The sequence below is a fragment of the Hemiscyllium ocellatum genome, chromosome 18 (genome assembly GCF_020745735.1).
Source record: "Hemiscyllium ocellatum isolate sHemOce1 chromosome 18, sHemOce1.pat.X.cur, whole genome shotgun sequence".
Classification (NCBI taxonomy): Eukaryota; Metazoa; Chordata; class Chondrichthyes; order Orectolobiformes; family Hemiscylliidae; genus Hemiscyllium; species Hemiscyllium ocellatum.
In genome coordinates this window covers 49,623,487-49,640,849 of record NC_083418.1, presented here as the reverse complement: position 1 = coordinate 49,640,849, position 17,363 = coordinate 49,623,487, and the positions used below count along the sequence as shown (strand labels likewise).

The following is a 17,363-nucleotide window of genomic DNA, read 5'->3' as shown; positions in this document are numbered from 1 at the left end:
ATAAAACGCCATTGAATTTCAAGTTGCATTCATCAAAGATATTCTTGGAAAGTTGAAAATCTCGAACATCTTAAATACTGCACACAAGTAGATCTGAGAGACATTCGCTATATAAATTTAAAATAATTTTCAGTTCAAGTATCTCTCCCAGACTATTTTCTACCTTCCCCTTACAGTTTTAAATAGAGTCATGTTACTGTACTCCTTTCCTGTATCTCAAAATTATATGACAATTTTTAAAAAAACTATCCTGAGGTTATTACCTTCTTGATTAATTCCATCTTCAGCTTCCTGGTTATGTTCATCTTGCAACTGATCTTGGGTTCTGCGATCAGTGACCTGCATTGTCCTGTCCTCATGGCTGTCTTTGTCTGTGTGGATTTCCTCTGTTTCTATATTCATGCAAAGTAAATAACAGTGTCAACAGTGTAAACCTCAGACTGGAGAAGGAGGACCAGTAATCGTGCTGTTAGCTAATGAAATACCACTTGTGAAGAAAATGCAACAACTTCCATTAATACACCACTTTAAAGCAGTAAAATGAGCCAAGGTACTTTACAAGGGGAAATGGTAATCATCATTTGACACCAATTAATACATGACATTAGTAAGGCAGATGACCATAAGTAATATGAAATTTGAATTTACTGATGACCGAAAGGTGGTGAAGCAGAGTTCTTTATTCCACAGGTGTCAGTTAATTACAAACATGAAAATAATTAAGGATATGCAAGAAACTATATATGGCATTTACATGGAAGGATGTCTGTGGAATAATTTTGAGCTGAGGAGAGCTTTTGCCTCTCTTCTCCTACTTTTACCAAAGACCCCTTGTCTTTTTTTCCCCAGTGAGACTCCATTTAACTGCTCCACCTCACGTCCCTCACTGTCATGACCTGCTGGTGGAGCATTTCACAACAAAGTGCTCAGTTCCGTTGGTCAGTGCTCTCCATCACCTGCTGCTAGAGGGTCCAACTGATGGACAAACTGACCACTGCACCATGGTACAAGAAGCTACTCAAGTAGGGGGAGCAAGAAGAAGTGATAATAGTAGTGTGCTGTATAGTAAGGGATACACATAGCATCCATTGTCAGCAAGATGCAAAGTTGCGCTTGGTGTGTTGCCTGCCTGGTGCCAAGGTGAGAGACATCTTAAAGCAGCTTGAAAGGATATTGGAACGAGACAAGGAGGATCCAGTTGTTGTAGTCCATGTTGAGACCAACACAGGCACTGGTTCCTGTTTGGGGAATATCAGGTATTCAGAGCAAATTAAAAAAACTGAACCTCAAGTGTTACAATTTCTGGATTATTAACCATGCCATGTCCGAATTGACGTAGACATAAGAAAATGATGGAAGTAAACACATGGTTAAAGGAGTGACAGAGGAAAGAAGGATTTCATTTCATGGGGCACTAACCCCAGTATTGGGACAGAAAAGACCTGTAATACTGGAATGGACTGTACCTGAACCAACCTGGGATCAATGCCTTATCTGAAAGGCTAAATAGGGTAGTCATGGGTATTTCAAAATATTCAGTGTGCTTGGAAGAAGTTATTACTGTTTCTAATTCAAGGAACATGACAGAGAGCCAAGAAACTGTCAGGAATCCTAATTCAGGCATGAGAGCGAATGGCAATATTATAAGATGTTTCCTCATTAAATTGCATTAGACTGAAATAATAAATAGGTGACTTAAGCATCAGTGCTGAGGGACAGGCTATAGGGTTTGGTCCAAATCAGAGTTTATTATCTGAATACACTGAGAATAAGGAATAAGTTAAACAAGCTGCAGGCACAGATACAAACTGTAGTTATGATGTAATGGTCATGACTGAGACATGGCTGTGTGATGGTCAGGCAGCATCCAAGGAACAAGAAATTCGATGTTTCGGGCATAAGCCCTTCTTCAGGAATGAGGAAAGTGTGTCCAGCAGGCTAAGATAAAAGGTAGGGAGGAGGGACTTGGTGGAGGGCGATGGAGATGTGATAGGTGGAAGGAGGTCAAGGTGAGGGTGATAGGCCGGAGTGGGGTGGTGGGGCGAAGAGGTCAGGAAGAAGATTGCAGGTTAGGAAGGCGGTGCTGAGTTCGAGGGATTCAACTGAGACAAGGTGGGGGAGGGGAAATGAGGAAACTGGAGAAATCTAAGTTCATCCCTTGTGGTTGGAGGGTTCCCAAGCGGAAGATGAGGCCTCACCTTCCACCTGGGAACCCTCCAACCACAAGGGATGAACTCAGATTTCTCCAGTTTCCTCATTTCCCCTCCCCCACCTTGTCTCAGTTGAATCCCTCGAACTCAGCACCGCCTTCCTAACCTGCAATCTTCTTCCTGACCTCTTCACCCCCCCACCCCACTCCGGCCTATCACCCTCACCTTGACCTCCTTCCACCTATCACATCTCCATCGCCCTCCACCAAGTCCCTCCTCCCTACCTTTTATCTTAGCCTGGTGGACACACTTTTCTCATTCCTGAAGAAGGGCTTATGCCCGAAACATCGAATTTCTTGTTCCTTGGATGCTGCCTGACCTGCTGCGCTTTTCCAGCAACACATTTTCAGCTCTGATCTCCAGCATCTGCAGACCTCACTTTCTCCTCCTGTGTGATGGTCAGGATGGGAACAAAATATTCTGGGTTATAAGCTTACAGAACAGACAGAAAAATGACAGAGGCTGTGGAGGAGCCTACTGATTAGAAGCAAAATTACTTCAAATGGGAAGGGAGGATACAGTAAGGGAAAGTGGGTGGCACAGTGGCACAGTGGTTAGCACTGCTGCCTCACAGTGTCAGAGACCTGGGTTCAATTCCCACTTCGGGCAACCGTCTGTGTGGAATTTGCACATTCTCTGTGTGTCTGTGTGGGTTTCCTCCCACAATTCAAAGATGTGTAGGTTAGGTGAATTGGCCATGCTAAATTGCCCATAGTGTTAGGTGAATGGGTAAATGTAGGGAAATGGGTCTGGGTGGGTTGCTCTTCAGTGGGTCGGTGTGGACTTGTTGGGCCGAAGGGCTTGTTTCCACACTGTAAGTAATCTAAAGCATTCAGTGGAGACTGAAGATTGAGCAGATTGCGACCATAAGAAAAGATCCATTCCAGAAGAACAGTTTTTTTTGTCAATGAATACATTCAGGCCATCTGAGCGGGAATTAAATCTTGAGCAATTTTGCAGCGACAAGTAGTGAGGTCACAGCAAAGTCGGTCAGTTAACCTGTCCCTGTGTCTTGGAGAAGAATGGAGAGAATGACATTCAGTGAATAAGCACAGAGACACCTAAAGGCTTTATTTGCATCTTTGTCAGGTTAGTTTTTAAGTTTTAAAGGGATTGTAGGAGTGATACTTCCCTGAGTCGGTGTCTGTGAAGGATATTGCTCGGAAAAGGGTTGCATATTTCTTTCAGCTATTTTTTGACAGAATCTTTTAAAAAAAATTAAAAACTTGGTTTTATTTTCCTTTCAGTTATAATTAACTTCTGCTCTTTTGTTAAAAGTGCATTAGTGGATTCAAAATGACAGCGACCCATTAGGTCTGAGTCTGCTGAGCTCTGCCCAGGCCCCAGACAAAGTGGGGTACCAACTTCCTCCATTTTTAAACTACTAAAAATAGCTTTTACCCAGCTGCTATAGCCATTTTGCACCAAACTTTAGCAGTTTGTTACATTCTAAAATGACTAAAGGAAAAGGATCACAGAGTTTGCAACAGGCAGGGACCCCCTCCCCAGCAACAGATGTATCCGTGCTGCTCTGGGGGACTTACCTGCAGAGACAGGCCTGATCTTGGAGTTTGTCAAGTTCCAAGAGAAGATTGAAGCATGATCGAGAGATTGAGAAACTCGGGCAGTGTGTTGGAGGGGCGGAGCAACAAGCTGCGGCCTCCAAGACCACTGCTGAATCTTCTGTGGGTCAGGTCCAGGCTCTGGAACCTCAAATCCAGGGCTTAGAAGAGCAGATTGATGACCTCGAAAATTGAAGTCATCAGGAGGATATTCAGTTGCTCGGCCTTCCCGAACAGGAGGAAGATGCCCAGCTTGTGGATTTTTTGGAGCAATAGCTCCCACAACTGCTGATGCTGGAGTCTGGGTTGGGCTGGGTGCGGCTGGGTGTGTCTCTGCCCGGTCCGAGTGCAACTCCAGCACTACAGGGAAAAGCAAATGTTGCTGGAGGCCTCCAGAGCTTTGGGGATGATAGATAAAGGATCGAAAATAATGCTATTCCAAGACTTGTCTCCAGTTGTGGTATACAAGAGGAAGGCATTTGACGAGGTAAAGAAGCATCTGGGGGATATAAAAATTCAATATTCCATACGATACCCAGCAACGCTGTGCTTCAGTCACAGAGGGTCTGTGTATAACTTCGGATTGCAGGAATAAGCAAAAGAATTTTTGGATGCTCTCAAATAGTATGGAGGACTTGAACTATATGGACAATTATTTAATTTTACCCCATTTTTCCTCCTCCTTCCCCCTTTCTCTTTTACATCTTTCCTGGGGGCGGGGTGGGGGGTGGTTTCCTTTAACTCTTATTTAGAACTTGCTTGGTTTATCTAGTTATTGCGGAATGTTTTTGAGTTTTCCTTTAATATTTGCTGGGATTGTAATTTTATATAATTTTATATATCTTATTTCATGTTTCTGCTTTGTCAAGAATGCCCAGGGTAATAATATGGAGGGGGCGGGTTGGTTGCACGTTTTAATTTCTGTGTCATAAGACATTGGTATTTGTTTAGCTTACTTTGTGATGTCTGGACCTGGGGCACGGATCTAGCTGGAAAGCGTCGTGGTGGGATTATTGGATGGTAGGAGTGCTCCCTGTGGACAAGGGGGAAAGTCTCCTTTTAGTTATATCCTGTTATTTCTTAGGAATAGTTCTTAGTAGTTTTGATTTAGTTGTTTCAAAGGTTGTATTTTTAAATTTATGTGAATTGTTTACAGTCTCTACTTAATGCTTTTTGAGCAGGCTTCTTCCTCTTGGGGGGGTCTCAGACTTTCTTGAATGATCATGGCTAGTTGTTCGTTTAAATGGTGCACCTGGAATGTTAAAGGGAGCCACTCACCAATTCAAAGGAAAAATATACTATCAAGAGTTAAAAAAGAGAGAGGGTTGATGCAGCCCTTTTACAGGAGACACATTTAATTGATAAGGAGCATTCGAAGCTGCAGCAAGGAGGATTTGGTCAGGTGTTTATTCCGTCTTTCAATTTGAAAAGTAGGGGAGTGGCCATTCTTATCCGGGAGAATCTTGCGTTCCAAATGTTAAGCCAGCTAAAACATGAGTCCGGATGGTTTATAATACTTAAAACTCTAGTATATGGTGAGGAGTATGGGGTTTTGAATGTATATTGCCTCCTGGCACATCCTTTGAAATTCATAACTGATGTGCTCTCCAGGTTTATAGCTCTTGGGGTGCGTCACATAATTAGAGGGGGAGATTTTAATTATATTATCGATTCCAAGGTGGACAGGATACCTCGGAGCTCTGAGTACTAGGCAGTTGACTGATCTGAATAGGGAGTTGGGGCTGGTAGATGTGTGGAGATGTCTTCACCCTGAGGGTGGAGATTTTACTTTTTATTCTAACCCGCTCAAGTGCCCATATCAGAATCAATATGCTTTTTGTCCCTGCGGCCTTTCTGAATTGGATATTGTCCTGTAAAATAGGGAAGATAGCTATTTCCGACCATGTAGCAGTGTATATGGAGGTCAAAACTAGTGGTAACAAGATGGGCTCCCGACATTGGCATATGGACCCTTTGCTATTGAAGGATAGTAAATTTATAAAATACTTCTCGCAGGAATTTAACGTTTTCTGGGACATTAACTCAGGTACAGCCAGTGACCCATCGGTGATATGGTGAACTCATAAGGCATAAGCACGTGGCTTGATTATCTCATATTCTGTGTCCTGGAAACGACAGAGGGGAGACCAACAAGCTTGTGGCTTGCCTGTTGTATGTTGATAGGCCGTCTGTTACTAAATTACAGTGGATTACAGCCCTCAGGGCTACTTTGGATGCCGCACTTACTCAAACAACAAAGAGGGAGATACTATTTGTGAAGCAGAGATTGTTTGAGCATGGCGATAAGCCGGGCAGGTATCCAGCATACCTTGCCAGAAAGAAAACGGCTCCAATCCATTACATCTATTAGAGAGAGGGTGCTGGTACCCTTATTTGTGATTCTAAAAAGACCAATGCAGCTTTTAGCAAGTTCTATTTTGAGCTGTATCAGTTGGAGGGCTATGAGGATAGAGTGAGGAAGATTGAATCTTTTTTTAAGAGTCTGGTCCTTCTGGGCATAACCTCAGAGGAGGTGTCTCTTTTGAATGCCCCCCCTTACAACTCAGGAAGTGCAGGAGGCAGTGAGGCAGCTCCAGAGCGGTAAAGTGCCTGGGCCAGATGGATTTTCAGGTTGTGTTCTATAAAGAGTTTACAGATGAGTTGGCTGGACCACTTGACTACTCATATAGTCAGTGTAGTCTCCCGCCCTCTCTGAGAGAAGCAAATATCTCTCCCATTCTCAAGAAAGGAAAAACCCCAGATGTCTGTACTTTGTACGGGCTTATATCCTTACTGAATGTGGACTTTAAAATCCTCTCAAAAATGTTGTCATAGTGACTGGAGAGGGTTTTACAATTTATAATAAAACAGGATCAGACGGGGTTTATTAAGGGTCGCAGATCTATTAATAATACCAGAAGAGTGTTAAATATGGTACAAGTCTGCCAGCAAAGAGCTACACCGAGATTAGTCATCTCCCTCGATGCAGAGAAGACATTTGACCTTGGAATGGCCATACCTTTTTTACACTTTGGAGCGGTTTGGCACTGGAGAGGTTTTTACCAAATAGGTCGCAGTGTTATATAACGACCCAAAGGCAGCGGTGATTACCAACGGCATAAGATCGGATAGTTTCAGTGTTGGCAGGGGTTGTCGTCAAGGGTGCCCTCTCTCACCACTACTATTTACACTAGTGATGGAACCGCTGGTGGAAGCAATCCAAACTGACCCCAATAAAACGGCCCCGGAGGTAGGATCAGGCAAGTACAAAATTACTCTTTATGCGGATGACGTCCATTTTCCCTTAAATAATCTATTGACATCTGTGCCCTGCTTAATTCAAGTGGTTAATTTATTTGTTATGTTTTCAGGGTACAAAATTAATTTTATGAAATCAGAGGCCATGCTGCTACGAGGTCTTACCAGCATATCCAACTTTGAGGATGGATCCCGCTTCCCATTTCAGTGGTCACTGGGGGGTTTTCTCTACTTAGGCATTTTTATTACCCCGGCATTTGGTCAACTCTATAAAGCTAATTATACGCATTTATTAGAGAAAATAAGGCAGGACCTCCAATGTTGGAAAGATCTCCTGATATCTTGGCTAGGAAGAATAGCTTTGATCAAGATGAAAATTCTACCTCGTCTTTTATACCCAACGAGAATGCTCCCCTTGTTGCTGCTGAGACAGGTGCTACCTAAGCTCTATGGTTGGCTCAGCTCCTTTATTTGGAGTCATAGATGGCCCCTTATTAAATTAGTTAAGTTGCAGCTTCCACAAGTAAGGTGAGGTCTAGTTTTTCCAGATTTTAGGAAGTACCTGCTGAGTTCCCTGCTATCATATGTGGCTGATTGGGTTTGTTGTGATCCAAAATCAATTTGCCTGGATATTGAGGCTTCCCAAGCAAAATTCCCCCTTATCAATCCATTATTTATGGATACAATGAGAATTGTCATGGATCATTGTAAAAACCCGATTGTACTAAACACAATCAAAGCTTGGAGTATGATACGACAGGATGAGGGTGATTTACAAAAAACCTTCCCTTTTACTCCTATCGTGGGAACATTGGGATTTCAGCCAGGTTTGACAGATGCTGGATTTAAGATTTGGGAGCCCAGAGGAATCTCCTGCTTGGGAGATCTGTTCAATGAGGAGGTCATGATGTCCTTCGAACAGAAGTCGGGTTGCCTAGCAAGGATCTCTTTCGATATTTTCAAGTACGAGATTGGATATGGAAAGGATATGGAAAGGAGAGAGCTTCGGCCGAAGGGCGCACCCTCTGTCAGTCCTCTCTATCACTCGCTAGGTAATAAAGTATCAAAGGACACGGAATGGTTATATAAAACCTGGAATCAAGAATTGGGGACGGAAATGTCCTTGGAGATGTTGGATATCTGGGAAATTGCAGGAAGATCTCTAACAGTAATAGGACTCAAACTATTCAATTGAAGATAATTCATAGGGCTCATATAGCACCAGAGCGGCTTGCAAGGTTTAAGGTTGAAGCGTCCCCAGTGTGCCCTAAATGTAAACTAGAAGTTGATACTCTCACTCATTGTTTGTGGACATGCCATAAGATTTGTAGGTATTGGGACAGTATAGTGAATGCCTTGGCAAAGGTTTTAGGAGTGAAGATTAGATTGGACTTGGTGTCTTTCCTTTTGAGCTTTCCAAATCTTCCTTCTCTAGATGTTTATGGGAAGAAACTGTTTACTATTCTCTACTTTTGTGTGAGGAAAAACATTTTAGCAAGCTGGATATCGGAAAGTCCCTGAAGGCTTTCGAACTGACATAGGATATTTATGGAACATATTCCCCTGGAATTGCTTACGAATATGATGCACCAAAAAATGGAATTGTTTTATAGAACATGGTGGCCCTTCTTGAACTACACCGACGTTAATAAATCGGCCATACTGCCCAGGGCCTTTGATTAGCCCCGAGGATGATGTTTGTCAGTTTGGGGGGCCCTAGGAGGAAGAATCCCGTATAAATAGGTGTCTTGTCATGACTTGATATAATTTTATGTTGAATGCTTATTTATTCATGTACCTTTGTTGTTGTTGTTAGTTAAGTACTATACTGTAGTTTTTTTTATATATATATATAATGTCTTCTTTCTTATATCTTACTTTGTGTTTTGGTCATCTGTGGAGCAGATTAGCAGTTAGTTTTCTTAATTTATATTGTTGTTGTTATTATATTGTAAACTATCTTGTATTAGTTTTGTAATTTTATTTAAAAAAACCCAGAAACCTTTTCCTTTTCAATAAAAATGTCTACAAAACAAAAGCATATTAGCAGTCTCATGTTATTATGTTTACTACCTGGCCAACACAGTACCCAAAACAGAAAAATAAATCATATGTTCTGTCAAGTTAGTTTTCACACTGGAATCTGAGTCATTCAGGCAACAACCAACTCATTGATGTTCAGTTTCTGCAAAGGCCATATAGTTCCTGACCTCAATAAAATTTTCATCAAGCATGGAGGAAAAGAACTGAACTCAAGAGATAATGTGAGAGTGATTGTCCTTGACAACATGGCAATATTTCACCAAGGATGGTATCAAAGAGTCTGCCAAATGTGGTTACATTGTGAAATGGAGAACAAATCTCCACTGGTTGGAGTCTGAAAGGAGGATGGCTGCTTCTTGGAGGCTAATCGTTTCAGCTTTAGGATATCCCTGCAGGCTGATGTCAAGGCAGTGTCCCACACCCAACCACCTTCAGCTGCTTCACTAATGACCTGGCTCCATCATAAGGTCAGAAGTGAGAATGATTGTCGATGATTGCACAATGTTCAGTCCCAATCAAGACTCTGCGATACTGAAACAGACTGTGTTTGTAAGCAACAAGACTGATAATAGGCAAGATGTGGAGGTGCCAGTGTTGGACTGGGGTGGACAAAATTAAAATTCACACAACACCAGGTTATAGTCCAACAGCTTTATAGGCATGTAACATTGGCACTACACAAACGTCAAATATTAATGTCTCCAGCAAGGGAGGATCTAATCTTTTTCTCTCTTGTCATCTAAGGACATTAGCTGAATCCATCACTGTCAAGATTCTGGGAGTAACTTTTGACCAGAAATTGATCTAAACCAAGAATTAGTCATAGGCTTTCAATTCTGTGATGAGTAACTCCTCTCCTGACTACCCTGACCTGAGCTGAAAATGTGTTGCTGGAAAAGCGCAGTAGGTCAGGCAGCATCCAAGGAACAGGAGATTCGACGTTTCGGGCATAAACCCTTCTTCAGGAATCAGCCCTGAAGAAGGGCTTATGCCCGAAACGTCGGATCTCCTGTTCCTTGGATGCTGCCTGACCTGCTGCGCTTTTCCAGCAACACATTTTCAGCTCTGATCTCCAGCATCTGCAGACCTCACTTTCTCCCCTACCCTGACCTGATTCACCATTAACAAGGCAAAAGTCAGGAGAAGGACACAATAATCTCCTATTTCCTGGATAGTGTGATTCTAACTACACTCAAGCACCAGGACAACATTCAGCACAAAGCAGCCCACCTGAATGGCAGCTTAGCCCTCAGCTTAATCTTAAGCTCCCTCCATCAGGAGAAAGTGAGGACTGCAGATGCTGAAGATCAGAGCTGAAAATGTGTTGCTGGAAAAGCGCAGGAGGTCAGGCAGCATCCAAGGAGCAGGAGAGTTGACGTTTCAGGCATGAGCCCTTCTTCAGGAAAAACTACGCTTTTCCAGCAACACATTTTCAACTCCCTCCATCACCAATATACAGTGGCAGCAGTGTGCACCCTGTAGAAAATGCACTGCAATAACTCACATGGGGACTCCTCGTGATCTTGCTGCAGCAGATCTTACTCTTGGATATCTTAGAGTTGAAGATGCTGATTTTTAATACTTGCACTGAACAAGGGACCCATCTGACTGCTCAGGTGCGTGTAATAGTTCCCTGAGATCAACATGAGGATGAGGAGAATGGTCTCTGCTTACAGTGAAAAGTATTCTCCTCAAACAAAGCCACCACAAACACTTCTATAATGAAAACAGCTTGAAATACTGAGCAATCTCTATGGAGACAAACAGGACGAGTGCTTTGGTCTAATGTCTACGGAAACAACGAGAATGAGTGCTTTGATCCAATGATCCTTCATTAGAACAGGTGAAATGTCCTCACCTTAAAAATTAATTTTGTTCCTCACCACAGATTTAACCTTACCTGCTGAATGTTTCTGGATTGTCCTGTGGTTATTTTAGGTTTCCAGCATCTGTATTCATTTTCTTTTGTGTTTGTAATAATTTTATCCATTGTTGACAATGCTTTCCATCACACAAATACTTCCTCAAGTATATGGTATTGGATTCTATTCTGTGATACTGCACAAAGCCTTGAGACTAGGAATAGTTTGCAAGTTCCTTTCCAATTGAAATGCACCCTGAGATTATTTGGAAGCTTGTTGTAATAGAATATATGACTGAGTACACAAGTCAGAATGGAAGTTATGTTTTTGACATGAATACTTACTTCTTCTGGAGGAAGTAACTGCTTGACCGATATTGTTTTCATTTTTCTTCGGTATTGGTTGTCCTTTACTCACTGCAAAAAATGTACATTTGCGAGCTGACGAAGATTCGGATTTTTCTGAATGTGATGTTATTATAAGCAAACGATTCAAAACTATTGTTGAAGTTCCTTCTATAATGAAGTTATGATAACATTTCAACAAAACATTTATCTGACGTCTTTCACTGCTCATTATAATGTTGCAGAACCAAACATTGAAGTATTGTACATATTAAAGTGAAACTTTTAATATAATTGTTATTAGTAATTAGATTGCCAATGTTCAATTATGCTTAATTTGTTAAAATTAATTTTGTTCCTTGCCACAGATTTAACCTTACCTGCTGTGTATTACTGGACCTGTTTTGATTTTAGGTTTCCAGCATGTGTAATCATTTTTCTTTTGTATTTGAAATAATTTTCTTCATTATTGACAATAACACAAATACTTCCCAAGTACATTTGCAATTCTGACATGGTCCTGTAGTCTATTCTGTGATACTGCACAAAGCTTTGAGGCTGGGTAAAGTTAGTAAATTCCTTTACAATTGAAGAGCACGCTGTGATTATTTGGAAGCTAATTGTAGGAGAATATATGACTGAATACTTGAGTAAGAATGGAAGTTGTGTTTTTGGCATTAATACTTACTTTGTTCAAAGGCAGCAGCCCTGTGACGAACTGATTTTCGATAATTTTCACTTTCTTCAGGTGATGGTGATCCTTTAATAACAATGGAGAATATTGATATTAGTGAGCTGACAAAGATTTGGATTCTTAATGTGATACTTTTACAAGCAAACCATTCTACATTATCGTTGAATTTCCATCTACAATGAAATTCTGATAACATTCCAACAAAACATTTATTTCAAGTCTTTCACTGATGAAGCATAATATCACAGAACCAAACGTTGAAGTATTGTAAATATTAAAGTGAAATATTTTATCTAATTGCTATTGCTAATTTGTTTGCCACTGTTCAATGATGCTTAATTTGTTTTAATTGTACAAAATTCAGGATCAAAAAGTGTGGCACTGGAAAAGCCCAGCCAGTCAGGCAGCATCCGCAGAGCAGGAGAGGCAACGTTTTGAGCACAGAGAATGTGGTGGGCTCCGAGGGGGCTGAGTGATAAATCAGAGGAGGGAGGGTCTGTGGTACGATAGCTTAGAATGCAATAGGTGGAGAAAGGTGGGGGGTGATGTGATAGGTCAGAGTGGAGAGGGCAGCGGATGGGTGGGAAGGAAGTTGGACAGGTTAGACAGTTCAAGAGGGCGGACATGCAAGTCCTGGTCCTCCTCCACCACCAAATCCTAGCAACATGATGACTGGAGGATGAACATCTCATCCCCACCCCCCCTCCATCTTATCACAGATTCAGCCCTCCCACTCAGCACCACACTCTTGAATTGTCCTACTGTCCATCTTCCTTCCACCTATCTGCTCCATCCTGCACTCCAACCTATCACAATCACAACCCACCTTCATCCACCTAATGCCTTCCTAGTTACCTTCCCCAGCTTCACTTCCCCTCCCTTGAGATTTCCACATTCCGATGAAGGACTTATGCTCAAAACGTCAACTCTCCTGTTCTTCGAATGTTGTCTGACTGGCTGTACTTTTTAAGCGCCATATCTTTTATCTTTGATCTCCAGCATCTGCAGTCCTCACTTTCTCCAAAATTGCAGGATCACACTGAAAGCAATAATCTTTAAAGCAACATTAATAACAGCAGAGACAACTACTGTAGTTTCTATGATAAAGTTTAAGGACTATCACAATATTTACTGGAATTAGTCCAGTAAATGTTATAGAAAATGATTGTCAGGGACTAAATTAATCTGTTCAGGAATTTTGATTCCTTCAAGAAAACCATTCTTTTCCCACCATTGTGAATAATATCCTCAGGCTGAAGAGAAGCAAAAAATAACTCCTTTAACAGACCCCATTAGCTTGACTGCCTGTTATTATGATTATTATTAATATTATTATTATGCAATAGATTATGCAAGAATTCAAACATTGCCTGCCGGCATCTCTCAAAGTTTATTAGTTGACTGTAAAGTGTTAAATGACTGTAAAGTGTCATAAAATAAATCAATAAAGAAACTGGGAGTAGAAAATTAGGAAATGGCTAAGGTATTAGTTTTGGGGAACAAAATGAAATAAAAACAGGAAGGTGAATGACCAGAACCTAGAAGTGAACTGAAGGACGGTTGGACTACACCTGACAGTTCTGAAGGTGCGAGTTGAGAAGACTGTCATGGTATTGGTGATGATCTTTCGGGAACACTGCAATCATCACAGATATTCTTCGAATGATGAAATCTTGAAGATCTTACATACCAAACACAAGTAAATTTAAATTAATTCGAACTTAAAGTATCTCCCTCAGAATATCTTTCTTTTAAAGTTGTAAATAGAGTCATGTTACTGTACTCCTTTGCTGTGTCTCCAAATTATATGGTACAATTTTTTTAATAGTCCTGAAGTTATTACCTTCTTGCTTAATTCCACCTTCTGCTTCCTGGTTATGTTCATCTTGCAACTGATCTTGGGTGAGGTGATCAGTGAGCTGCATTGTCCTGTCCTCATGGCTGTCTTTGCCTGTGTGGATTTCCTGTGTTTCTACATTCATGCAAAGTAAATAACAGGGTCAACAGTGTAAACACTGGTGTCAGGAAATTACATACATGAAAATCAATTAAGGATATACAAGTGAGCTGTCAGAGGAAGTTGTGGAGGCTGGTACAATTACAACTCTTAAAAGATTGGACATATGACCAGGAAGGGTTGAGAGGGACATGGGCCAAATGATGACAAATGGGACGAGAATAATTCAGGATATCTGGTCGGCATGGATGAGTTGGACCAAATGGTCTGTATCCATGCTGTACAGCTCCATAACTCTATGAGTCTAGGTGTGCTGGGCAAGAAATTTGGAAGAGTCTTGGATTGAGCAGTGGGAAATGCAAAAGGAAAATGCCATTGAATTTCAAGTTGCATTCATCACGTATATTCTTGGAATGATGAAAATCTGGAAAATCTTAAATATTGTCAATTTGAGAGCGTTTTACTTTATGAATTTAAAATAATTCGGACACAAAGCATCTCTACCAGACTGTCTACTATTTTTGCATTAAAGTTTTAAACAGAGTGATGTTACTGTATCTCCAAATTGTACTGTGCAATTTTTTTAATCGTCCTGAGATTATTACCTTCTTGATTAATTCCACCTTCAGCTTCCTGGTTATGTTCATCTTGCAACTGATCTTGGGTGAGGTGATCAGTGACCTGCATTGTCCTGTCCTCATGGCTGTCTTTGCCTGTGCGGATTTCCTGTATTTCTACATTCATGCAACGTAGGTAACAGTGTCAACTGTGTAAACACTGGTGTCAGGAAATTACACACATGAAACTCAGTTAAGGATATACAAGATAGGATTTGCAGCATTTACATAGAAGGAAACCTTGGGGATATATTGGGGTGAAGTATTCCTTTGTCTATCTGTTCCCCTTTTTACACCTTGTTTTTCCCCCAAAAGAGACTCTGTTTCACTGCTCCAGCTGATGTCCCACACTGTCATGACCTGCTGATGGAGCATGTCCCAACAACCTGCTGAGCTCTCTTGCTCAGTGCTCTCCAACACCATCATGACCTGAAGCTGGAGGGTCCATCACTCACAAGTTTGGTGAATGAAGCAGTTAAGAAGGATTTTAAGAGTTAGGTAGAGGCAGAGAGAAATATGTCAAAAATATTCGACCTTAGAATCTAGGCAACTGAAGGTACAACCATCAGTGGTAGAACAATTTCCTAGGTTTTGCAAGATTCCAAGATGGATAGAAGGTGGAGCTCTAAAACGGACAGAGAGAGCTTACAATACAGGGTGCATTGTCACAATGGGAGGAAGTGGAAACAGGTTTGAAAATTACCAGGCCTGCAGCCAAAAGTAAGCAATGGGGTAATGGGCAAACAGACATTGGTATGAGTTATGGACTGGTTCAGATTTTATATGAGCTTACATTTCAAGAGGGTGGAAGATGGGAAGCTGGATGAAAGTACAAGAGAATAGTCAACCCCTACGAGTGACAAAAGCATGGATGAGTGTTTTAGCAGCAAACAAATTGACATAGAGAAAGATTTGGACAATGTTTCAGATATAGAGGTTGGTAGCCTTGGTGATGAAGTGCATGTTTGGAAAGCTTATCTTGATGTCGGCTTGAGACAGTTATCAGAGAGAGGATTGGAGGTGATGTCTAGGGAATCAAAACTTCTCAATATTTAGTTGGGGCAAATTTCTGCTCCTCTAGTATTGACCAATCAATGTGACAAAGCGGTAAAAGTAGTTCTTGCATGAAGTTGCTGTAGACAAAAACAACTGGAGGAGGATAATGATAGATCCTTGGGAAACTCCAGAGATAACAGTATAGGAGCATGAAGAAGTAGGTGACTCCCTGGCTACAAATGGACAGACATAAATGAAACCAAGTGACCTCAGTCCCACACAGTTGTGTGAGCGAGCACAGGGAGATAGTGTGTCCAATCCTGACAAAGGCAGCCGGCAAATCAGGGAAGAGAGATTGTTTACCCTTGTCACAATCACACTGGAAATCCTTGTGACTCAACCTCCATGCCAAAGATAACTATGAAAGTCTTGCACATGTTTCTGGAGGTGAAAATGAAGAAGGGGGTGATGGTTTAAACAGACATTTTGCAGTGACAGGAACCCACAGGTTATCTTTGAATTTTAGGATGTACCTAAAATGCAGTCTACACAGTGCAAGAGAAAGCAGGATCACCTAGTGCTCTGTATGGTCCAACCACACCAGGTAGTGAATTGTTAAACCAAGTGTCCATCAGGCCTACGAATTAAAGAAACTGAGGTAAGAGGCATGTTACAAATGGGGCATAGTTGGTTTCAATCCAGCCAAAGACATCTCACCTCGAGCTGTGGGTATGGCTGAGAAGATCTGCACGTTCAGAAATGTCATGATGAATAGATGGTCAAAAGCTAAGCAGTGGGAATTTGATAACATCACTGCAAGTGACTTGAGATAGACACAGTAAGGTTGAAAGAGGGATTGTGAGTTGAGAATGATACAAGGAAATGATCAGTGATGGCATTATTTACAGCTGAGAAGATGGGAGTAGCGACGGTAAGGGTGGATGTGTGTTAGAGTAGTTTATATGAAGGCGAAAGTGTGAGTGTAGATCGGCGGTGAACTCAGAAAAGGGAGAGACCATAATAATTTGAAATAATAGTTCAAATCACCAAAGAGGAGAAGTTGCTCAAGGGAGAAATTGAGGGAAGAAAATAATCATGATGTCCTTGAGAAATATGGTATGTTCGAAAATTGGAAACCATAGAAAGGGGATTTTAAATAAGAATTGAGTGGGGTGGAAAATGATATTTACAAGTGGTGAACCTGCCAGAGTTAGATACGACAAGGACTACACTGCCACCAGATGGCAGTGGAGAACATCGACAGTTTGAGAGGCTTCATTAACGGGAAGCTGTCATCCTCAGTCGGGATTCCATCAAAACCATGATGTCAATAATATCATTCACAAAGTGCTTATGGAGCTCAGGCCATTTGGAATCAAGCAGTTGTAGCTAATCTGCTTAAAAGGATCTAAAGTGTCAGTGCTGGGAGTGGGTGGGGAATTAGATTGGAAAGCTAAACCCCATTTGGTATAGACCTATGTGGGGGAGCTCACAGCAGGGAAGCAGCTAAGTGGCTCTTGAAAGTGTAACCTTACTGTTTGTTTATGTAAATCTACATTACTGAGTAGAGTGAGTTCTGTTTTGATTTTATGTTATTAAAGTTTTAAAATAATGAAAATAGGTAAGAGGTTATCCTGGAGCAGTGTTTTTTTAGAGCAGTATGATTCAGCTATTTTTCTGCGTCTGAAGATTGTTGAGGTGCACAAATGGCCTTCAGTGGAGTGATGTGCCCTTCCTGTTGGATGTGGGAGATTAGGGAGAGGTTCCATGTTACTGATGAGTATGTCTACAGTTAGTGTGCATGGTCGCAAGTCCTATTG

The 17,363-nt window shown here is 41.4% G+C and overlaps 1 protein-coding gene across 6 annotated transcripts in view; it reads right to left on the bottom strand.

Annotated features, from left to right (window-relative positions):
- Positions 1-17,363, bottom strand: part of LOC132824447 (midasin-like) — a 103,538-nt gene that overhangs the window by 18,617 nt on the left and 67,558 nt on the right. For 5 of the 6 annotated variants that reach the window (XM_060838958.1, XM_060838963.1, XM_060838961.1 and 2 more), the window contains 5 exons: positions 14,536-14,664; positions 13,817-13,945; positions 11,968-12,039; positions 11,280-11,396; positions 264-392 (listed from right to left, as the gene is read on the bottom strand). In XM_060838958.1, the coding sequence (XP_060694941.1) occupies positions 264-392; positions 11,280-11,396; positions 11,968-12,039; positions 13,817-13,945; positions 14,536-14,664 (576 nt within the window). The remainder of the gene's footprint in view (positions 1-263; positions 393-11,279; positions 11,397-11,967; positions 12,040-13,816; positions 13,946-14,535; positions 14,665-17,363) is intronic. The other variant, XM_060838960.1, reaches the window with a different exon arrangement.